A 19,320-nucleotide genomic window follows, 5' to 3' on the forward strand; every position below is an offset into this window, starting at 1 on the left:
GCCATTCCTGATATGCATGCATGCAGGCACGCGTCAACTTGTGCTTGTATTTTGGGATATTTTGTAGGAGATACTGCATAAAACACGCACTCACAAATCTACTGTCCTGTGCCAGTGTTGTCCATCACAATGACAAAGTGCAGCAGGTCAGCTCAGAAGAAGCAATAACTGGGGTCTACACCTCCTCACCTGTCAGTCTTGCTTTCTGCCTGTCTGCAGATGCTGTCAAACCATCAATCTTTCCTCCCTCTTTTACATGCTTCCTCTTTCCGTCTGTCCCCCTGCTCTTCTGTCTATCACTCTTATCTTTCTGATGTACAGTATCTGATCCACTGCTGTTCTCCTTCAATTTCCTAAGTTCTTTAACTATCAGACTTACACATTGTGTGTGAGTCTGTTTGTGTGTGAGAGAGCTTGTGTGGGTGTGTGCCATTTTCAGACAGATGAGTCTTCGACCGCTGAGAATTACAGTGTTATTGTGTTTAAGAGGAAAGGAAGGCACGGCGGGACACCTGGGTGCAGTGCGTGTGACAGTGAAAATATTCATCAAGTAACTGACAAATAAGGACTTGGGATCAGCCATAGCTTGACACCGACAACAATTGAGTCTGCAGGGAACAGTTCAGTGGAGCAGTGAAGACCTATGCCATTCATTCAGTTGCTAGGCAGGCAGTCCTCAAGCATGCATGAACATCATTTCCACTGACACTATTTTAGGAAGGGCACCATCTTGAAAGATGGCATAAGAGTTTCGGAAGCAATTTTGAAGGTATTCTTTTTGCAAGATACCTCAGCAGGAACAGACTAAACCATGGCAAAGTACCCTCAGCTTGGTAAAGCTAAAGAAAATGGTTCAAACTCCTGTAAAATATATTAACTTGTAATGCAAAATTCTAACCAAATACAATGCAATACTATGTCACAAGGCATTAGTAAACACACCTCACCTTAATTTAAGGCAAAAGACATTCTTCAGTTTAGTTTGCTGTAGTTCAAGTTTTCTGATAAAGGGGCAGTATGAGTCACAGACCAGCAGTGATGTTGAACCATGGACATGAGCAGATCCTGTGGTCAAAGATAGTGTTCGTCAGTCAAAAAGTGCAAGTGGACTTTTGCGCATGGTAATACATATATTTCAACAAGTGAATAGTTCCAGGAGGTCTGAGAAGAGTAATAAGTAGGAGAACCGTACAGATGTTGAGCTCTGTATATGTTGTGGATTGTGCTCACATGGTCAATATTCAAGCAAAACCTATTGCTTTGATGCAGCTTTGACACAAACATTAAAATACTTATCAAATCACTTAAAGCACCTATGTGTAGGATTTTAACATTTCTGACTCTGGTGGTACTGTGAAAAAACCTGTGGCAAACAGCAAGAAGGTGGAGCAGGAGGTGTGCCCATTTGTGCGTGTGTGTTCTGTGGAAATTGCTGGTGCACTTGCTTAGTATATTTAACATGAATGATATTGCATATGCTTACTTTGTCCCAACTGGCATGAGTCATGCGATGTAGCCATGAGATATTAGTCATGGTTATTTTCTTGCTCAGTCACACATTTTGCTCCTCTCATTGCCTCGCAGCGGCGCTGAATAATGACACCTTGCCTCACCCCTCAGGCTGCAGTGGACACTTTCAATTGGTTCTTGTCTGAGTCTCCTACCTTGTTAGTGAAGCCTTCAATGTCTCGGCAGTTACCTCTTGGAAGCAACTGTGTAGCAACTCTTCCTGTACCCGTTGTGCCTTTTTCATTGTCCCTGGAGGCACAGCCAAGAATACAGGAAGAGAAAGGCTGCGGTTTCCATTACCTGCCGATAAATGTACCAACCGATGACTCGCGGGGACCTTTTTGAAGCTATTTAAAGCCCACCTCTGAGACACAGCGCAAATACGCAGATATGGTGCTGTCACATAATAGCATTAGTGAGCTGATCTATGGAGATAAAACAAAAAAACTGTAAAGTGTTCCTTTTAAAATAACAAGTTGCATTGCTCTGCTTCTGCCTTGCTTCCTTGGCTTGCCTCATTCCACTTCTCTCACTCTCTCCCTCCTTGGGGGCTTGGGCAGTGGTAATTTACTGCTGCATGTCAGCAATAAATCTTTCTGTATGAACCTCTTTGTCTTTCTCATCTACGGGCATGGGTTAATAAATCGCAACCAGGCGTCACTCCATTGAATTTCACTTGGCCCTTTTTAAGTACCCTTTTTAATTCCCCTCTCTCCGGCAATTTATTGCTGTGACTCTTTAAAGAAACACTGCTTGAGCGCATCATAGCAGCCCAGGAACCCTGAAATTCCACTTCAGCTCACTGTTTGTAGTATGTTTTGAAATTGTGCACAAAAAAGTGCTGCACGTGAAGGGGTAGAGAAGAGCGTCAGCTGAGAAGCTTGAGCTGACAGGAGGCTCTTGCAGGGATAATTTTAAACCAGTTCAATGGCCATACGGGCTGAGTTACCTGCAGCCCCGGTGAAACAAATGTAGCTGGAGCCAGTGTTGGAACAAATGTGAGAGAGAGGTAATAAGAGTTGGTGTAATTGTTATCACTTCCCAATTATTCTGTGTTCGGTAATATTGTCTCTTCAGGATTGCTGTATGGGTGTGAGAGTATGACAAGCACTATGAGACACCATTACCACCATACACACAGCAACAACATTTTAAGGTACAGTTGTGTTTGAAAACATACACAGTTGGCTACAGGGGCAGAATTATGAGGTTCTGGTGCCACTACAACACCACCCCCGATGTAAACAAAAAGCATCTCTTCACTCTGTCTTACATATACATACAGATACTGCAGTCGCGCACACATACGCATAAACATTCACACATACACCTTCTGTATAGGCTCTGCTTGGATATCTGCGTTTGCCTCTCATTCAGCCTCTCTCTTCACATATTTTTTTGGCACTGGGAAACGTTTTTTCAGTTGATGATGATAAAGCAATGTTATTACTTGTTGAAATCTCTCACCCTGCTCTCTTTACAGACAGGTGCCACGGCATTATGGCCGCTTTGAATTGTCAACATCTGGTGAAGCATATCCAAGCTTGGTGGAGGTTTTACCTATCTTGTCTGTGTAGCTCATGATGGCCTAAGAGATACCGTAGAAACAAATACTGTAAATCATGCAAGACCTGCTCAAAACAGACAGATCCTTTATAAATGTTATATCTGTGTATGCAAATATGTGCCATATTGAAGTCACAGTTGTTATGAACCCTAGAAAATATCACAAATCATTAAACTGAGCAATGATGAGACCACGCTCTATTAATTCAACTACTCTACAGGAAGTTTTAAACTGTTGCTGTTCCCTTCCCCTGGATTTTTGAGACAAGAATAACTGAGGTCAATTCCTTGCAGCAGATCAGGATGGCAGAGATTGAGCAGGCATCGCTGAGGTCAGAGCAACTGTCAGACAAGTCCTCATCCCCTGCCTTGCCGGATGACCTCAGCCTGGACGAACATACTGCCTACCAGCTGCTGGCGCGAGAGGGCAAGGTGGGTGTAAGCAGAGTGAAGTGGGAAGGGGAAATTTGGAAAACTCCTTAGTAGGACTCATTTTCTGTGTGAAAGACAGTGTATGGAAATAAAAATTTTGTTATAGTATTTGCAATTTGCAAGGTAGATCTGGCCGTCATTTCTTTCAGGAATACCAAGGTTTTGCATGACACTATGTCTGCTCTGTTTTCCATCATGAAGCTGTCATTGCACACATTATACTAGTAAAGAAATTTGGATGTGAGCTTTGATCAGTGGTAATGCATAAATTACACAGATTTTGGTTTTAATTGGAATTTGGTCTTTAGACTGTTAAGATACAAAATGGGTAGTTTCACAGAAATAGTGTGTGCTTGTGTAAATGTGACAGCAAAACAGGGAATTAGCGCTTGCTCTAGTGCCAGTATCGGGATGATATAAAGCAATAAAAGCAGATACCTGCTTTTCATCTTTAGACAGAATTTTTAAGCCAGAGCAGATCCTGCTTCATATCCGTGTATTTTTTTTTGTGTAAAAACAGCTTCAGAGAAAATTTAAAAAAACACTAACCACTACCATACCATTTGCACCACAAATTCACAGTGGTTAACTTCTATTATGCCCACTACTTTGTACTTGACATGCACAGTACACTGCACTTGCTACTCCTACTCTCCCAAGAGGGTAAGCAAAAACAATGGCAGAGGCACACTTTATTTCCTAACTTATTTGGATCCCCATTAGCTTCCGCAATCTTAGAAAACAACTAAAATTGTTCTACCTATTAAACACAAAACGATAGTAACCTAGAATGAAAACAAACAAACAAAATTGTCACAAATACACAACAACAAGAATTAAATAAAAACAAAGATTCAGAAACAACAAAAACCACCATAGCATCTATATGAGATTCATTCAATTTTGTTTTAGTGTCATTTTCACTGATTTTTTTTCTCTATTTATTGTAGGAAGCACAAAACAAATGACCATTATAAAATCTTTTTAATGGCTATGCTGAGAGTTCTGTGAGTTACCAGATATAAACCTTAGATTCCAAAGGCCCCTTTATCTCTTACTCTCTGTGTATCACTATAGCTAACTATCTTGTCTTTGAAGAATCCATAGACTTTTCATGAATAAATCTTGCCACCAGGCTCTCCCCAGTTGCTATCCTGGGTGGCTCTCATGCCTCCTGCTCTTGCACCCACTCTCCCCCTTTCAACTTTATCTTTCATGCTTCACCTTTCTCACTGTTACCCCTCTGGTGATTGCGCACCTTCTCTGCACCTCCCACTAGCCACTCTATCTCCATTCCTTATCATCTGTCCTCCCTAGATATCCTCCTCTGTAATGGGGCAATGCTCCTTGGTTCTGGATAGCCAGATAAGCCTGCAGTCACCAAGCATGGCTGTGAACCAGTGCTCATTAGAGGATGGAAAAAAAGAGGGGAAAAGAGAGAGGAGGAGGGAAAGACATAAGGTGAAAAGGGATCTAAGGTTAGGGATTTTATTTGTCAAGAATTGTTTGGTTAAAAAATTGTGTTTGCAGGTGTGTGTGTGTGTGTGTGTGTGTGTGTGTGTGTGTGTGTGTGTGTGTGTGTGTGTACGTACGTATGTGCTAGTGCTCGTGTGTGAGTGAGGGTGGCATTAAGCATGTGTGCAAAGGCTGTTTGAGCTTCCAGCTGTTGCAACCATCGCACAAAGTCACAAATTTTTTAACCACACGTTTATTGTTACAATATACAATATTAACATGACAATAACAGTCTCTTTTGGCTCATAATCAGCTCTCACTCTTTCACTAGCACTAAAATGGAAAGCCCGAGGGATGATGTGAATTAGAGGCCATGTTTGATATCTGCAGGATGCCCGAGGGTCTGCTTTTATCTATGCTCATTTTTCTATTGGGCTTGGTCTGAACCAGGAATTGTCACTTTACAATATATAATGCAAATTCCCTTTATAAGGCTAATTATAAGAGATGTTAAAATTAGCTCTACTATAAACAAGCCCCAGCAATTTTCAACACACAATTTGTCTTTTTTTTTTTTTTTTTTTTTTTTTTTTAATATATATTTAACTTTCTCCTACATGTCCAAATTATTTTGTTTTTTAAATGTGGGGAGGGAAACCATACATTCATCTATCTGGGATAATTATATATGAGACTTTCTCTTCAATGTCAGATCATCTGTTCTCTTCCAGGGAAGGTGCAGCAGTGACTCTCGCAGCTCTGAGGAGGCTGGAGTTAGAGGAAGCCACGCAGGAGGCCACCAGACTCAGACCGTGGTGCAGAGCCAGGTGCAGGGGCTGGGCCAGCCCTGCAGGGCCCTCTGCACTGGTTTTGAGATGGAAACCACACTACAGGAGATGGAGATACAAACACACCAACCACATATGTGCTCACCTCTCTGCAGCCCTGGTGAGTAAATCCAGAAATGCTATATTCACTGTATTACCAGGCTCATTTTCAAAGAAACATACAGATAATGTATAGATTAAAATTTGTATTTGTACCAGCAGGCAAATTAAATTGTAATTTGAATTCTTGCTGTGGTTTGCTTGTCATACTATATGTCAAATACAGTGGTGGGTCAAATTAAGAGTGGGAACATATGTAATCATAAATGAGTCTCTTTGGACAGAATACAGTATGTATTTTTAAAAGAGAACAACTTTCAAATGAGTTGTTAAAACAAGATATTGTAGAAAAAATATTGTAAATTGTACAGGACAGGCGCCAATTCATCTGCGTGTGTAGGTCTAAAGAAGTGTACCTGTAAACAATAAGGTGGAAAGACTACAAAAAGCACTTGAAATTATGGAATAGATTGTTGAAACTGTGATTTGTTTCACATCTGTGTTGTTGTGCAGCTGGAACCAGGTATTACCATTTTTTTTTTTCCACTTCAGTTGATTAAACTCGATAAAACTCGATTCTGACATCAAGCGGCAAACATGGCATCAACATATATCTAAAATCTGTCGGCTTCACTAAAACAGTTGGCACCTCTGCCCCCCACTACCCTGCATGGCAACAACAGGCCACACCAGAAGGAGGCATTTCAAAGCATCTGTGTAGAATAGGATAAGGATTCACTCACGACATCCAACTGCAGGTCTTGTGCTTGGATTGTTGTCTTAGTGGCTACTAAAATGCTATTGCTTCAGATAAATATAGGAAATATAGATGGGTCTATCTACGTTGTCAGATGAAAAAACAGCTTTTCCTCAAGCAAGGAATATTCACTAGAAAAGTGGAAACAAATCATGAATTGACATCAGGATAGAATTGGAAAGCATGTATTCCCTCCTCAAGGTGATGTGTCCAGTAGCAGCCACAAGGAAAGAAGGAAAGAAGGAGAAGGAGGAGCCAGTGGCATTTCTCCTCTGTTCCATCTGCCTGCAGAGTTCTTCCACCCGGCAGGAGCAGTCATCCCAGCACCTCCCCGTAGTAGGAGCCTAAGGTTGACAAGGGGCCTTAGGCTGACCTCCCCAGCCTCCTGGGCTTCGCTCCGCTCCCCGGGAGCCCATAGCAAGATGCTCTGTACACAGGTAGGGGGAGGGGAGGAGAAGGGTAAAACACATTCAAATAGGTTAGATGAGAAAAGTGGTCACAGCAAAACGGTGTTTATGAGGTTTCATTGAGGTGTAGGCTTGAATAGGTAATTAGATTGATGTTAAAGCTTAAGCAAAAGAGAATATTTATTTTTGTGCTCATTTGGATGAGAAATGGCCTCAATTTTGGTCTCTGACAACAGATGATAATATATGAAATTATTATGAAAACTGTTTTGTAACCAGCATTGAAGATGTAATATAAATGTTATATGTTCTTTCCTAATGAAAAAAAGAGTTTGATTCATGTGCCTCTCTGTCTTTCTCCTCTCCCCTTTCTTCCTTCTCCCTTCAGTATCCCTCCCACAGTGACTCATCCCTTGCTACAGGCAGCTCTGAAGGCAGCCTCCAGACCACCCTGGAAGAAGGACTGAGCTTCAGCATCTCTCCGCCACAGAACTTGGAGCTGCCATTGCCGACAGATCCCTTACCACTTGTGTGCCCACTGCCATTGCCTGAACACAGGACTATCCTTTCCTCCCCAGTCCAGACCCTGAGACCAAGGCCAAGCCCTTCATCAGCTCTAACCCTCCAGGCCACCAGGGGCCACCAGCGGAGCCAGAGCAGCGGGCGAGGTAGCACCAGCCCGGGTTACAACCGTGACGACTCAATTGACCCTTCAGATGAGGACCTGGGTATAGGCATTGGATCGTCTATTGGTGGTTGTGGCTCCAGCCAAGCGGGCAACAGTGAACATTTGTCAGAGACACTGAGCAGCTTGTCGCTGACATCACTGCTGTCACCCAGCTCCCTAGTGTACCCGGGAGGAGCAGTGAAGAAGTGCAACAGCACAGGCAGCCTGGACCAAGGGGGGATGTTGTTGTCGTCCCGGGGTAAGGAGGGCCGCAGGGAGATTCTGGGCCTGGAGCTTATGGACCCCCAGGGCTTCTTGGCCAACCCCTGGACAGGGGTATTAGTTGGTACAAAAAGAGGAGACGGAAGAGGGAAAATAGGAGACGGAGAGGAAGAATTCAAAGGGAAGAGCTCAAGCCAAACAACAGTAGGGCCTTGTCGGAAAAACAGATGAAACCTATTGTTTTTTTCTTCCTTTGTCTCTCCATTCCTTGGATCTAAACCCTTTGCTGTCCCTCTCACTCTCTCTGCTGCCATCAGTGAGAGAGAGGCTCGATGACACACAATGTCCTGTATTCCAAAACCAAACCCTCATCTTGCCCCTTCAACCCCTTTCAATACATTTGTGATAAGCCCACGTCCTATTTTGTGCTACCAAGAGAGTGGTCTTGGTTATGGTTTGCTAGTGAGAAAGTGGCCTGCAGAGTTGAGGCCCAAGAGGATAAAGAAGATAGGTCCTTATACCCTCTTAGAGGCTGTACCTGTAAAGGAGGCCGTGGAAGGTTCTGCTCACATTGGAAGACCAGGAGACCCGTTCATATCAGGGAGTCAATAGGAGCAGAGACAAAACAGCTTAAACTCAAAGACACAAAAAAGATTCTCGTTGTTGCTCAACCGTAGTTTCCTTTTCTCCGTGTCAGCTCGGCTTCACTGAGGTCGAAAATGCAAAAATAGAAGTACCCAAACTGAAATAGCTATCCACGCCGACAGAGACTGTTTTGATTCATTTATGTCTCGGAGGCAGTGCAGCAAGTAAGTGGGCGGAGGCTCAGAGATGGCGGAATATATCAAGGTGGAAGTACGGCTGGGAAAGGAGAAGGCAGGTCATTTGTAAGGCTGGGAAAGCAGAAAGCGGATCTAATGTCCATCTGTTCTGGCAGACGGAAACAACAGGTCTTACTCACTCTGGCACGGGATCTTTTGCTGAGATCAGAGTAAAATGTGAGTTGGAGGAGAGTTCAAGAGTGTGCACTGATAGTGTGTGTTTGTGTGTGAGAGCACTGCCTCAGGTATCCACGGCATGAATTAAATCCTTCTCGTCACTTCACCATACCCCTGTATTTTTGAAACAGGAGATAGGTATTGACTGATCAAAGCTTTGTGCCTCTGTCAACTTGGTCTTGAATGGTAGCGGAAAATGAAAAGAAATTACGGAGGAATGGCTGTGCATGGAGTGATTTGTGAAATTGGTTATTTTACTTTCTATCTACAGCGTCTCTCTCTCACTCAGACATGAAGAAATTAGTTTAAAAAAGAGCGAGGTTGGATGGAGCTTTACAAACCTCTTCAGAAGAAACAATAAAGCGGGCTTGGGGCAGCCTTGTGTGCACCAGAACATGGTTCAAAGCCGCTTAATAAAGTGAGACTTCAAGCACACACCTTTTGACACCACTTCCTTTCACCAAGCTTAAGGATTTAAGAAGAATGGACAAAACCACAAGAGTTGCAAGTGACTTTGACTGCATGATGGAATTGCATTTAACCAAGATTTTTATCTATATACAGAAGTGTATCAAGATGTCAATGTTGGGTGATAACCATGTGATTTCTATTTCACTATTTTTGTAGAAAAGAGAATAGGCACGTGCAAGTGTTGCCGTTACTTTGTCCCTATTTGATTTCACCCATCCGGTCTCTTTGACTTGTTGTCTAGGACTTTTTGTCTGCCAGTGGCTTCCAGTTTTATAACATTTTTTAAGGTGTGGACAGTGTATAAAACAATGAAGCAAAAAATTTCAAACAAACTTTGTGCGCTGAAGTGATTGTTCCCTCCAGCACATTTTCTCTTTGGGAACACTGGTTCCACGTGAATTTTTTTTTCTTTTTTCCCCCCAGATCTTGGAGTCCCAGACAACCAGAGATGGGAACAGCCATATTCACTTAGCACATGAGGATCGCTCTAGCTCACAGACATTCCTGGCTGCAGACAGGGAAGCTTTGTTTGCTTTTCAGCCTCTTATGCTAAAAACCATGAATAGCATAAACCATCTCTATGAAAGCTTTAATTTAAGAGTCACACCACAACATATCGATTATGAACACATTAGTGTTCCTTGAGCATGGTACTGGGACTGCAATACATTATGTTTTTTCTTGAAATGACGCCCTGATGCACTCATCTTCTCTTCCCCATCTCTCCACACATACAGTATGTTGTAGCAACCCTCTCACACCCCATAGTTTGGTATCAAAAGCTGACACTGTAACAATGAACAAAACTTTGCATCTTTAAATGCAAACTTATTTTGGCATCTGCCACTTGATTAATTGCTCCATCCAAAAAGGAGATGCTCATCTTTAAGCCTGATTTCTAGAGGTAGACTGTTGTACCCCCAGTGTTTTGATCATTACCTTATTTTCTTTTTTCTAATTTCTCAAAAAGAATGAGGTGATGTGAGAATATCAGAGGGTTTGACCTTTTTTATCATGCAAAATCACTTTGATGACTATGTTTTATCACATGGTGTTGGGTATTAATGAGTGAGTAAAGACAGTTATGTGTGTGTGTGTGTGTGTGTGCGTGAGTGTGTACGTGTGTGTGTTTGTTAATGACTTCAGGTGAAGTGATTGCCTTTCCCTGAAGTGTCCTGTTTGTCAGTGAGGATACCTGAGATTAAAGGTTTAAGAGGGAAAACACGAAGCAACCAAGGGCTGTTTTAGCTTCAAAGATATATCCTCCTATCTTTCTGAGACAAATCCTTGTGTCAATGAATATGGCATCAAAGGTTAAAGCCTGACTACACAGCAATAAATGTTCTATGTGTATGCCCTGAGTAAATGATGTCAATGTGATTTTTATCTCCTCAGAACAGTATTCATTACTGTCTGTTTTTGCTTCTATTTGTCTGAACATACAACCAATCAGATAGCACCTCGGCCCTCTCAGAGACCAATCAGTAGAGAGATGGGCTGAAATTGGACATGAACAAATTACGTTATTGAACTCAGGTCGGGGGGTAAAAACCACTAGTAAAATTTTAAAGATAGTTGTAAAGGTGTGCTCAGACTGAATGCAAAGCGAATTTTCGCCTTGCTTTATTCGCACAAATTTGACTCCATGTTTATACGCTACAAACAGGCAATGCACCAGACGTTAGCTGAGACTAGCTAACAATGAACCAACTGTGTGTGTGAGCAGAGCGTGCCTTTGTACAGTATGTGTGTGCTACAGCTCTGACTCAGACTGACAAAACCTACCAGGAGCTTACGTTGTTTCGATCATTTGTCTTTCAGACATTTTTTTTTTTCCTCCCTGTCTCTGTATGTTTGTGGAATGGAGTTAAACAGCTCGGGATAAGCACACATTCTTTGTTCAAATCTGAGCATTTTCAACGTATGCGGACGCGTTTTTGCTTCAATTCACGCTGCCTTGAGCAAACCTGTGTCCACCCCCACACTGAATTTGTATGCAATCATGCCGCCTCAGAAATTTCCTTTTGCGTTCAGTCTGAACACACCTTGAGAGTGTACAATTCACATGTGTACATATGTTTGTATTTTGATCTGCATGTGTGCATTGCTACCAGTGACCATGATTATATCATTAGTATGCATTTCATAAAATTGTACAAAGTTAAAGGTGTTTTTTGACTACTGCTATGAAACCACTAAAATAATCAGTGCATCCACTATACATGAGTAAAATGATCAAATATAACATTTTTTGGTAAGTAAAAAACTTGCAGTTCAGTCTACATCTTTATACCAGTTATGTACCTTTAGATTAATAAGTTTCTGATATGAAAGCAGGGGGGAAATGGTTGAGTCAGGAGAGTTTAAAGCAGGGAAGAAATAGCCAGAGACAGGACAGGGACACAAAAGAAAGTGTACAGAGCTGACGTGGACAGTTGGACAGAGTAAGGCCAACAGTGTGAGAGACGGTAGTGAGATGCTGCAGGAGACTTCTCCAGACAGCTTGTCATCGGGCAGCCTTACCCAGCAGAGCCGCCAGTGCGAGAGAGCACATTAGGCATGCACGCTGAACTCGGAAGTGTTGTTTACCTCACACCCGCAACCAGCCGGCCCTCGACCTCATCTAACCTCTCAAAACCAGCTCTCCCTGCAGGCCCCTGTCCTTCCAATGTCACCGCGGGAGGGTGGAGGTGGCGTATGTGGTGAGTGGTAAGTTGTACGCGTGTCTCCGAGAATGTGAGTGCGCTTGTGTGAGTGTTGATCCGAGCACAAACAAGTACCGGTGAGGGGATATGTCATTGCTTTAGTTATCCGCGAGGTCTTAAAAAGAAATGTCACGTCATCTGAAATTTTTGGACGTTAACTCCATTTTGCCTTCCATCACATGAAATATAAGGGCCCTCTTGCTTGTCTAATGATTTAATGGATAACTTCCCATGGCAACACAAAAAGTGCCCTGAGACTTCAAGGCCCCGTTGGTACAAGACCTTTTTTTCACCTCACCTGGAAACCCACTGGTTGTGTAACAGCTGTAACCTTGATAATGTTTCTATGCAGTAAAGCATAACCAAGGTTTTTTGGAGACAGGGTGAATTGAATTTATGTGGGTTAAGGCAGGCTGCTTTACAAAGAAGGAATATTTCCTCATCGTGTCCGTTTTGTCTGCCAAAGATGCCAGATCATAAGGTAGTTAGAAAATCAAAAGAAATACCAAACTGTCAAAGTTTTGTCAAACATTAATCTGATAAACAAGGTCCAAATAGACGTCTCTCATTACTGTGTTTGTTTCTGGGCCCAAAAGGGAGGAACTGAAAACTTCTGACAGCATCCAACTTGTTTTCTTACTGTAGATGTGTTGATGTTTTTTTTTTCCTTATCCTGGGGGAAACTGAAGCTTTTTAGTCAGTGTTAGTAAATTAGGAGCTGCTTTTAGGGCTCGGTCACCTAATGAGTCACTTAATCCAGCAGAGAGTCTTTGATGTGTAGAGAGGTGGCCTGAGTGCCGCTTGAAGCAGGGAACATAGGCCGTGAAATAGGGATATCAAGCTGCTGCGGTTTGGATATAGCACACTCCGTGAAGACAAACTGAACGGTCAGAGAGCATTATAGGAAATTCTCCCGAAGATACGTTACTGAGAGATTTTTTGCTTCGCTTTAAAGGGCTGGAAAATGAAAGATACATGAGTTGTATTCTATCTTCCAATGCAGTTTTATGGGTTTTATATGGTACGAATGAGGGTGTTAACTCCTCCCTTACGCTACATCTTTCTCGTTTATTTAATCACATCAGTCTGCGAACGTTTACCGCACACCTGAGTCTCTCCTGACCCATACACATACAGTAGGGCCTGCTATGGAAACCAGCTCCTGTCAGCCGTCAAGGCTAACTGCCCACGGAGTTGTCCAGGCCCGTCGATTGTATCGCGGGCTCCAGAGAGAGAGCCAGATAAAGGCAGACTGTGAAGGTGGTACAACAAAAGGATGAATGAGGGGCCGCTGAAATGAGCCAACTATTTAAGATCAGAAAATGGCTGTCAATCTCCAGGTGATATTTAGACTGAAATCTAAACTAAGGATTTTTTTTTTCTCATTTCAGTTTCTCTCTGTTGTTTGCCCCCCCCCCTCAGTCTCTCCTCTCTTTCCCATTATCATCTATTTTTACCTTTACCCACTCACTCTCAGATACAGAAGCCTGATTTTTTTCCCTTTCAACTTTCTTTGACTCAAGGGGATGAATTAAGCAGGTACAGTAAATGCATTTCTCCCTATCTGCACTAATTGAAATGGACAGCTTATGAACTTTTAACATCATTTGCATATCACTTGTGTGCCCCACCCCCCTCCCTCTTCTTCTCCCTATTTCTTCTGCTTTACCTCTGCAACATAAAGCCATTAGCGGAGAAAGAGAAGCCGTGACAGCTGAAACCATGAGATTGGGAGCAGTGCTGACACTGCTAGTTTCAGCCTCGCTATGCTTTCATCACGATGGATGATTGACTGGTTTTCTCAACACCTGGCACGCTGTTTTGTAAGATTATGGTGAAAAATAATACAGTAACAATGTTGAGCGGCTGCTTTATGCTTTGAGATTTGTCATGTGCTGGGCTGTGTTTTTTCAACAGACAGATTCCCAGTTCAAGCTGTCACGTATCTGCCTTGCTTGAGTTGAGAACTCTGCAATTTTCCTTAACGTGAAAACAATTTTGAAGGCTGGCGAAATTCCCTTGGTGTTTCAAAGAAATCCTCTCATTACATTTACTGCTGAATGGTGAGAATGAATGAAAGCATCACGAAGGTGAATAAATGCTGCTGACCTCTATTTCAACTACCAAACAAGAAAAAAGGGAAAAAACAAAAAGCTTAAAGCATTTTTTAGTATAACAGTGCATCAAATGGCAATGTGTCAGTCTGAAAGGGGTCACTCGTAGTGATCAACCTAAAGAGAATTTTCATCTGTGCTTTATGACAAGTCTCAGTTTATTGTTTTAGTTGTTCAGGCTGCAACTTAACTCTTGTTTCACTCTCACTGCTCTTATAATTTCGTTTTCAGCCGCAGAAGGCAGCTTTTTTTTTTTTTTCAGCAGAAAAGATCCAAAAACCCATCGTACACCACAAGCACAGCACCAAACAGCAGACAGACACAGTTAGCAATTAGCTGGTGAAAACAGTGGAGAATTTAGCAGCTAAAGAGTCAGATATTTCCGGCAGGAGTCGGTGGAGACCAAAAACAGAGCTAAAATATCAGACTTCACAACTTCAAATTAATGATAATGTTTCTCTGTAACTGCCGGATGTGTGAATGAGCAACTGTTTGCCATATTAACATAAAAGGTGATAATAGATCCATGTTGTGTTCACAGTCTACGCTGCCCCCAAGTGGCCAAAAATATTTGTTAAAATGCTGGACGAAAGCTGCCTCTGGAATTATTAATTCCTTTCTCAAGTATGTTAACCGAAGGTTGTGTTTGATAATGTGCAGTGTTTTGCTGTGGTTGATTCAGTCTTTCCAACTGACTGACATCCTCTCCGTTAGAGTGTGCGTTTGAGTGAGAGAAAGTTAGAAAGTAGCCTACCAGCACATTCTTAATGAATGTACTTGAGAACTTAGGTCAGATTGAATTTCCCAGCCACTGCAAACAAACAGGAACAAAAAACCTCCCAAAAAAATCACAACTGCTCACAAAGCAAAAATGTAAGCATTTGGAGTAAAAAATAAATCATGCCCTCCAAAGGAAAGTTACATAAGGTTACCCGATGCCGCCTTATGCAACTTTGCCGAATTTGTAATACAGTTTCCTGATGTAGAAAACAAAGTTTAGCTTTTGTTTTTCAAATCAGGGGGCATCCAGAGCAAGAAAGGCAGCAGTGTTTTTGTCAAATTTATTTGATATTTAGTTGGGTCTTCAATTATGGCAACCTTTTAAAATCGCTATGCATTTCAAAGAAATGGTACATGAAATTTATTTCAAAGTAAGGCAGTGCACAAAAAGGGGGGCTCTAGGTTTTAGATTTGCTGACTTTGTACTTATTTGTTATGGTGCTGTTAATCTGTAAAACTGAAGAGTGTTTTATTCAAGATGCTTTAGTCAATATGCATTTACCCACTCTCTTTCACTGGTTGAAGAGAAGCAACTGAGTCAATATATTTGAAAGATGTCAGAGATGCTGAGAGGATTTATTGGTAAAGTGCGTGAGTTTGATGCCTGTTGCACTTAAAAATCTCTCATTTCTTTAGAGCTTGGTCTTAGTGTTAAGAGCTTTTGGCTGTAGCCTCTCATGCATGAGCCCAGTGAGAGTGAGAATAAGAGGCAGAGCATGAGCTTGAGCTCAGACACACGGTGAAATTCACATGGTGCAAAGACACAAGGTTGCAGTGAAAGGCAAACACTCATGAATTTCAAAGACCTTAAATTTGCCTGAATATATCGTAAAGAAGAAACAGGTAAAAAATAGTGTTCTTCATGTGTCTCAGGTTTAATCAGAATTCAGAAACATACCAATAGTCTTGCCCTCAGATCCTTGTAAGACTGCACTGCAGTGTCAATGAAAATATTTATGAAACAAAATATTGGCCTTCTGTAAAACTATCCCCATTATAAACCTCAACCTCCTGCATTCAGCTTGCCACTTTGGGAATTATGAATTAATATAACAATCTGAATTTTCTGCAATGCGTTTTATCTGCCTTGTTCTCAAAGTTTATCTGCAATATTATACACAGTTATTCTGCTTTTCCCTTCCATCTGTCTCTCAACTGGTTGGACATGGCAGCTTCTTTGCAGATTTGCCCTGTAAAATCCTTAGTGTCTGGATTTCAATTAGAATATGGTGATATCGACAGAGAAGAGGTCAGAGAGACAGACCGACAGAGAGAGAGAGAGAGAAATACAGAAAAACAAGAACAACTTCATCCTGCACGCCACGTTGACTAGCATAAATATTAGGCTATTCAAGTCTTTTACTGCCATGGCGAAACTCAAGATTAAGTCTCAGTTTTGAGACAGGGTCATGCGAGGTTTCTTGCTGCATTTATTGTCTTTGGATATTCAGAGATGCATACTGTTGATGTAAGAAATGAAGACTGCATACATACATACATATATACATACTGCAGTATTGTATTTTAGAGATGGTTTTCAGCCTGTTTTTCTTTTATGTGTCTTATAGCCTGTGTGCATTAGTGCCTCTGTGGATAACCAGTCATTTCTTTAGTGTGTGTGTGTGTGTGTGTGTGTGTGTGTGTGTGTGTGTGTGTGTGTGTGTGTGTGTGTGTGTGTGTGTGTGTGTGTGTGTGTGTGTGTTTGTACAGTGCATTTACTGTTTCTTTGTTAAGCCCATTAAACAGCGACCTCCCTCCTCAGGTTCACGTGAGGAGAGTTCCTACGAGCCTTTGTCTCCCATCGCCACCATCTCATATTTATCACTGCAGGCCCACACTGGGCGAGCATTTCCCCTCCATTGGAGAGCCTGTCCGCCCTGTTTACCTAGGAGCCTGCTGTGTGTGTGTGTGTGTGTGTGTGTGTGTGTGTGTGTGTGTGTGTGTGTGTGTGTGTGTGTGTGTGTGTGTGTGTGTGTGTGTGTGTGTGTGTGTGTGTGTGTAAGAGAAAGAGAGAGAACTCTGCCATCTCTGCTGTAAATGTAGTTCTGAGAGTGTGTTGATTGTCAAGTGCTCCTGCCGTTTGTTGCAGCCTGGATCAAGAAGCCACCAGGGCTTCCTCTGTACCAAATGTTATCTTTTGTCCTTGCTGTGTCTGTGACTGTGTACTCATATAGAGTGACGGTATCACTGACAGGCAGAGCTAGCTGAGAGAGCAAGAGATCGACAGGGAAAGGGAGAGAGGGAGACAGAAGCAGAGAGGCAATGCTATGGACAAAAGAATGCAAAGAACGGGTGGAAAGATGAATGAGGTTGAAACAAAATGGAGAGAGCATGGGAGAAAGTTGCCAAAAACATTTAAGAAAGCATCAGCGAGACAAAGTAAAGTAGAGCATGTCGCATTGCTTTACTACAAACTCCACTGGCAGAAGAAAAAAGGTCCACATTTAGCTTTCGAACATATGTTGTATATCCACAGGAGCCAAGGAAGTGAAACTGAAGCCAACTCTTCCCGCACAGGATGTGCCGATGCTGAAATTACACTTCCCTGACAGCAATAGGGTGAGAGTTAAGGGTGAAGAGGGTAAAGAAGGGGGAGCGGAGCAAAGAGGAGAGAGGTTAAGAGAGAAAAGGGTTCAGAAATGGGAAAAAGGCTGAGAAAGGAAGGAACAGAGAGGATGCAAGAGATGAGCCAAGAAATACAGAGAGACACAGAGGACTTTTTATGAAAACAGGAAAGGAGAAATGAAAGATAAGTAGAAGATGTGCAGGTGCAGGTTCACAGGTCATAAAATCATGGATCCCAAATCACATATGGATACAAAAAACACGGATGGCTGCGCACAGTAACTCCCACAATACATGTATCATCATTGTGTGCCATAAGAATAATCATTATTGTAAAACAGCCGACCAACAACGATCCAGTAACCAGGTCACTTTTCCAAACTGATAACTTTTTCTGCAATTAACAAAAAATTGTTATTGTCCTTTAATAATTAAGTGGTTGCTTGCAGACTTTTTTCCCCCAATGCAGGAGGATGTAATTATTCAGCTAAAGATACACGGCTCGAGGACTCCTCTAAATGCACTGATAACGCATTACATTCTTTAAACCACCTATCTTCTCTGATACTGTTTATTTTTACCGGTGTGGAAAGGTCGGCTGATAACATGGTAATGAAGTGTCTTTGACTCGGCCCCCCTTTTTGTCGAGGTCTCCACCACTTTCAGGAGTCCACTCTAGTCCAAAGGCCGATGACATACTCGGATCTAATGTTGTAATGCGCGCCTGTGTGTTATTTAACTTAGTCTTACTAGCGCGAAGGAAGCGGTGAGCGCATTCAAATGAGTGGCTGTGTAGCTCTTTTGATGTCTGTGGCTTTGATGCTCATGTGGAGGGAGGGGACACGAGGTGAGGGCAGAGACTAATAGGCAGAGAGGGGGGGAAAGGAGGAAAGAGCTGATGCAGTGATACTGCACACAGATTGACAGAGGTGGAGAAATTAAGAAAAAAAAAAAGAAAAAAAGGTCTTACCTCTGTCACACGTTTGCGTTCTCAGCTCTATACGGATCACCAAACAGACCCCAGTGCGACCACGGGGACGTCAAAGGGCAGGAGGCTGTACTTGGTATATTTGGCAAAGATTAGAATAGGTCAGTAAGGAGCTGGCATACAACCACCAGGACCAGGGATCACTGAGTATCGGATTTCTTCTGTTCATCTAAACTCAAATGACTTCGCTTTTTACTGCTCTTCGCAGATTCCCCTTATTTGTCCCTGCAGTGCCTTCCTTTTCAGTTCCACGTATGGATGCAAAGGGGGGATGCATGAAAGTTTCATTGCAGACCTCTGAAAGAGCAGTTTGACAGTAAAATGAGCCAAATCAGCAAACTGGACCTTGAGTGAAGATTTTCTGGTTAAATTTGCAACAGTAGTTTTCAGTTATGTTCGGGTGGTAATAATTGAAGATCTATAGTGGATTCTGTAAAACCCTTTTCCCAACAGATTTTTTTTTGTCTCTTTAAGGCAATTACTGCAGACTCTGAAGTCGGCCACAACCACACTATTTATCCCTGTATCACTAAAAACCACTGTCTGGCCACCAGAGCATTATGGTCAATGCTGAATGTAATTTTTCAGTCAGTCACAAAGTGTCAGGAAATTAAGTCTAGCCTGTCTACATAAGAAAAATGGTTGCTGGGTCTAAAAACACCAGCAACTGTGAGTTTCAGTTATGATCTCTCATTGTTAGGCATAATGACCTGAGGCAATCCAAAGAAAACTTTGATAGAGGAAATGAAGGGATGCAGAGCTCCGGTAAGCCAAAATGATCTGAAAAATATTGTGAC

General features: G+C 42.2%; 1 protein-coding gene across 9 annotated transcripts in view; it reads left to right on the top strand.

Moving 5' to 3' along the window:
• Positions 1 to 11,476, top strand: part of LOC120806859 (voltage-dependent T-type calcium channel subunit alpha-1I-like) — a 76,328-nt gene extending 64,852 nt beyond the window's left edge. For 6 of the 9 annotated variants that reach the window (XM_040158363.1, XM_040158419.1, XM_040158382.1 and 3 more), the window contains 4 exons: positions 3,370 to 3,507; positions 5,694 to 5,910; positions 6,808 to 7,043; positions 7,402 to 11,476. In XM_040158363.1, coding sequence (XP_040014297.1) covers positions 3,370 to 3,507; positions 5,694 to 5,910; positions 6,808 to 7,043; positions 7,402 to 8,133 — 1,323 coding nt within the window. In that variant the 3' untranslated portion in view covers positions 8,134 to 11,476. The remainder of the gene's footprint in view (positions 1 to 3,369; positions 3,508 to 5,693; positions 5,911 to 6,807; positions 7,044 to 7,401) is intronic. The other 3 variants (XR_005709749.1, XM_040158401.1, XM_040158408.1) reach the window with 3 other exon arrangements.
• Positions 11,477 to 19,320: the final 7,844 nt, after the last annotated feature.

This window comes from Xiphias gladius, chromosome 3 (assembly GCF_016859285.1).
Source record: "Xiphias gladius isolate SHS-SW01 ecotype Sanya breed wild chromosome 3, ASM1685928v1, whole genome shotgun sequence".
NCBI classification, from domain to species: Eukaryota; Metazoa; Chordata; class Actinopteri; order Istiophoriformes; family Xiphiidae; genus Xiphias; species Xiphias gladius.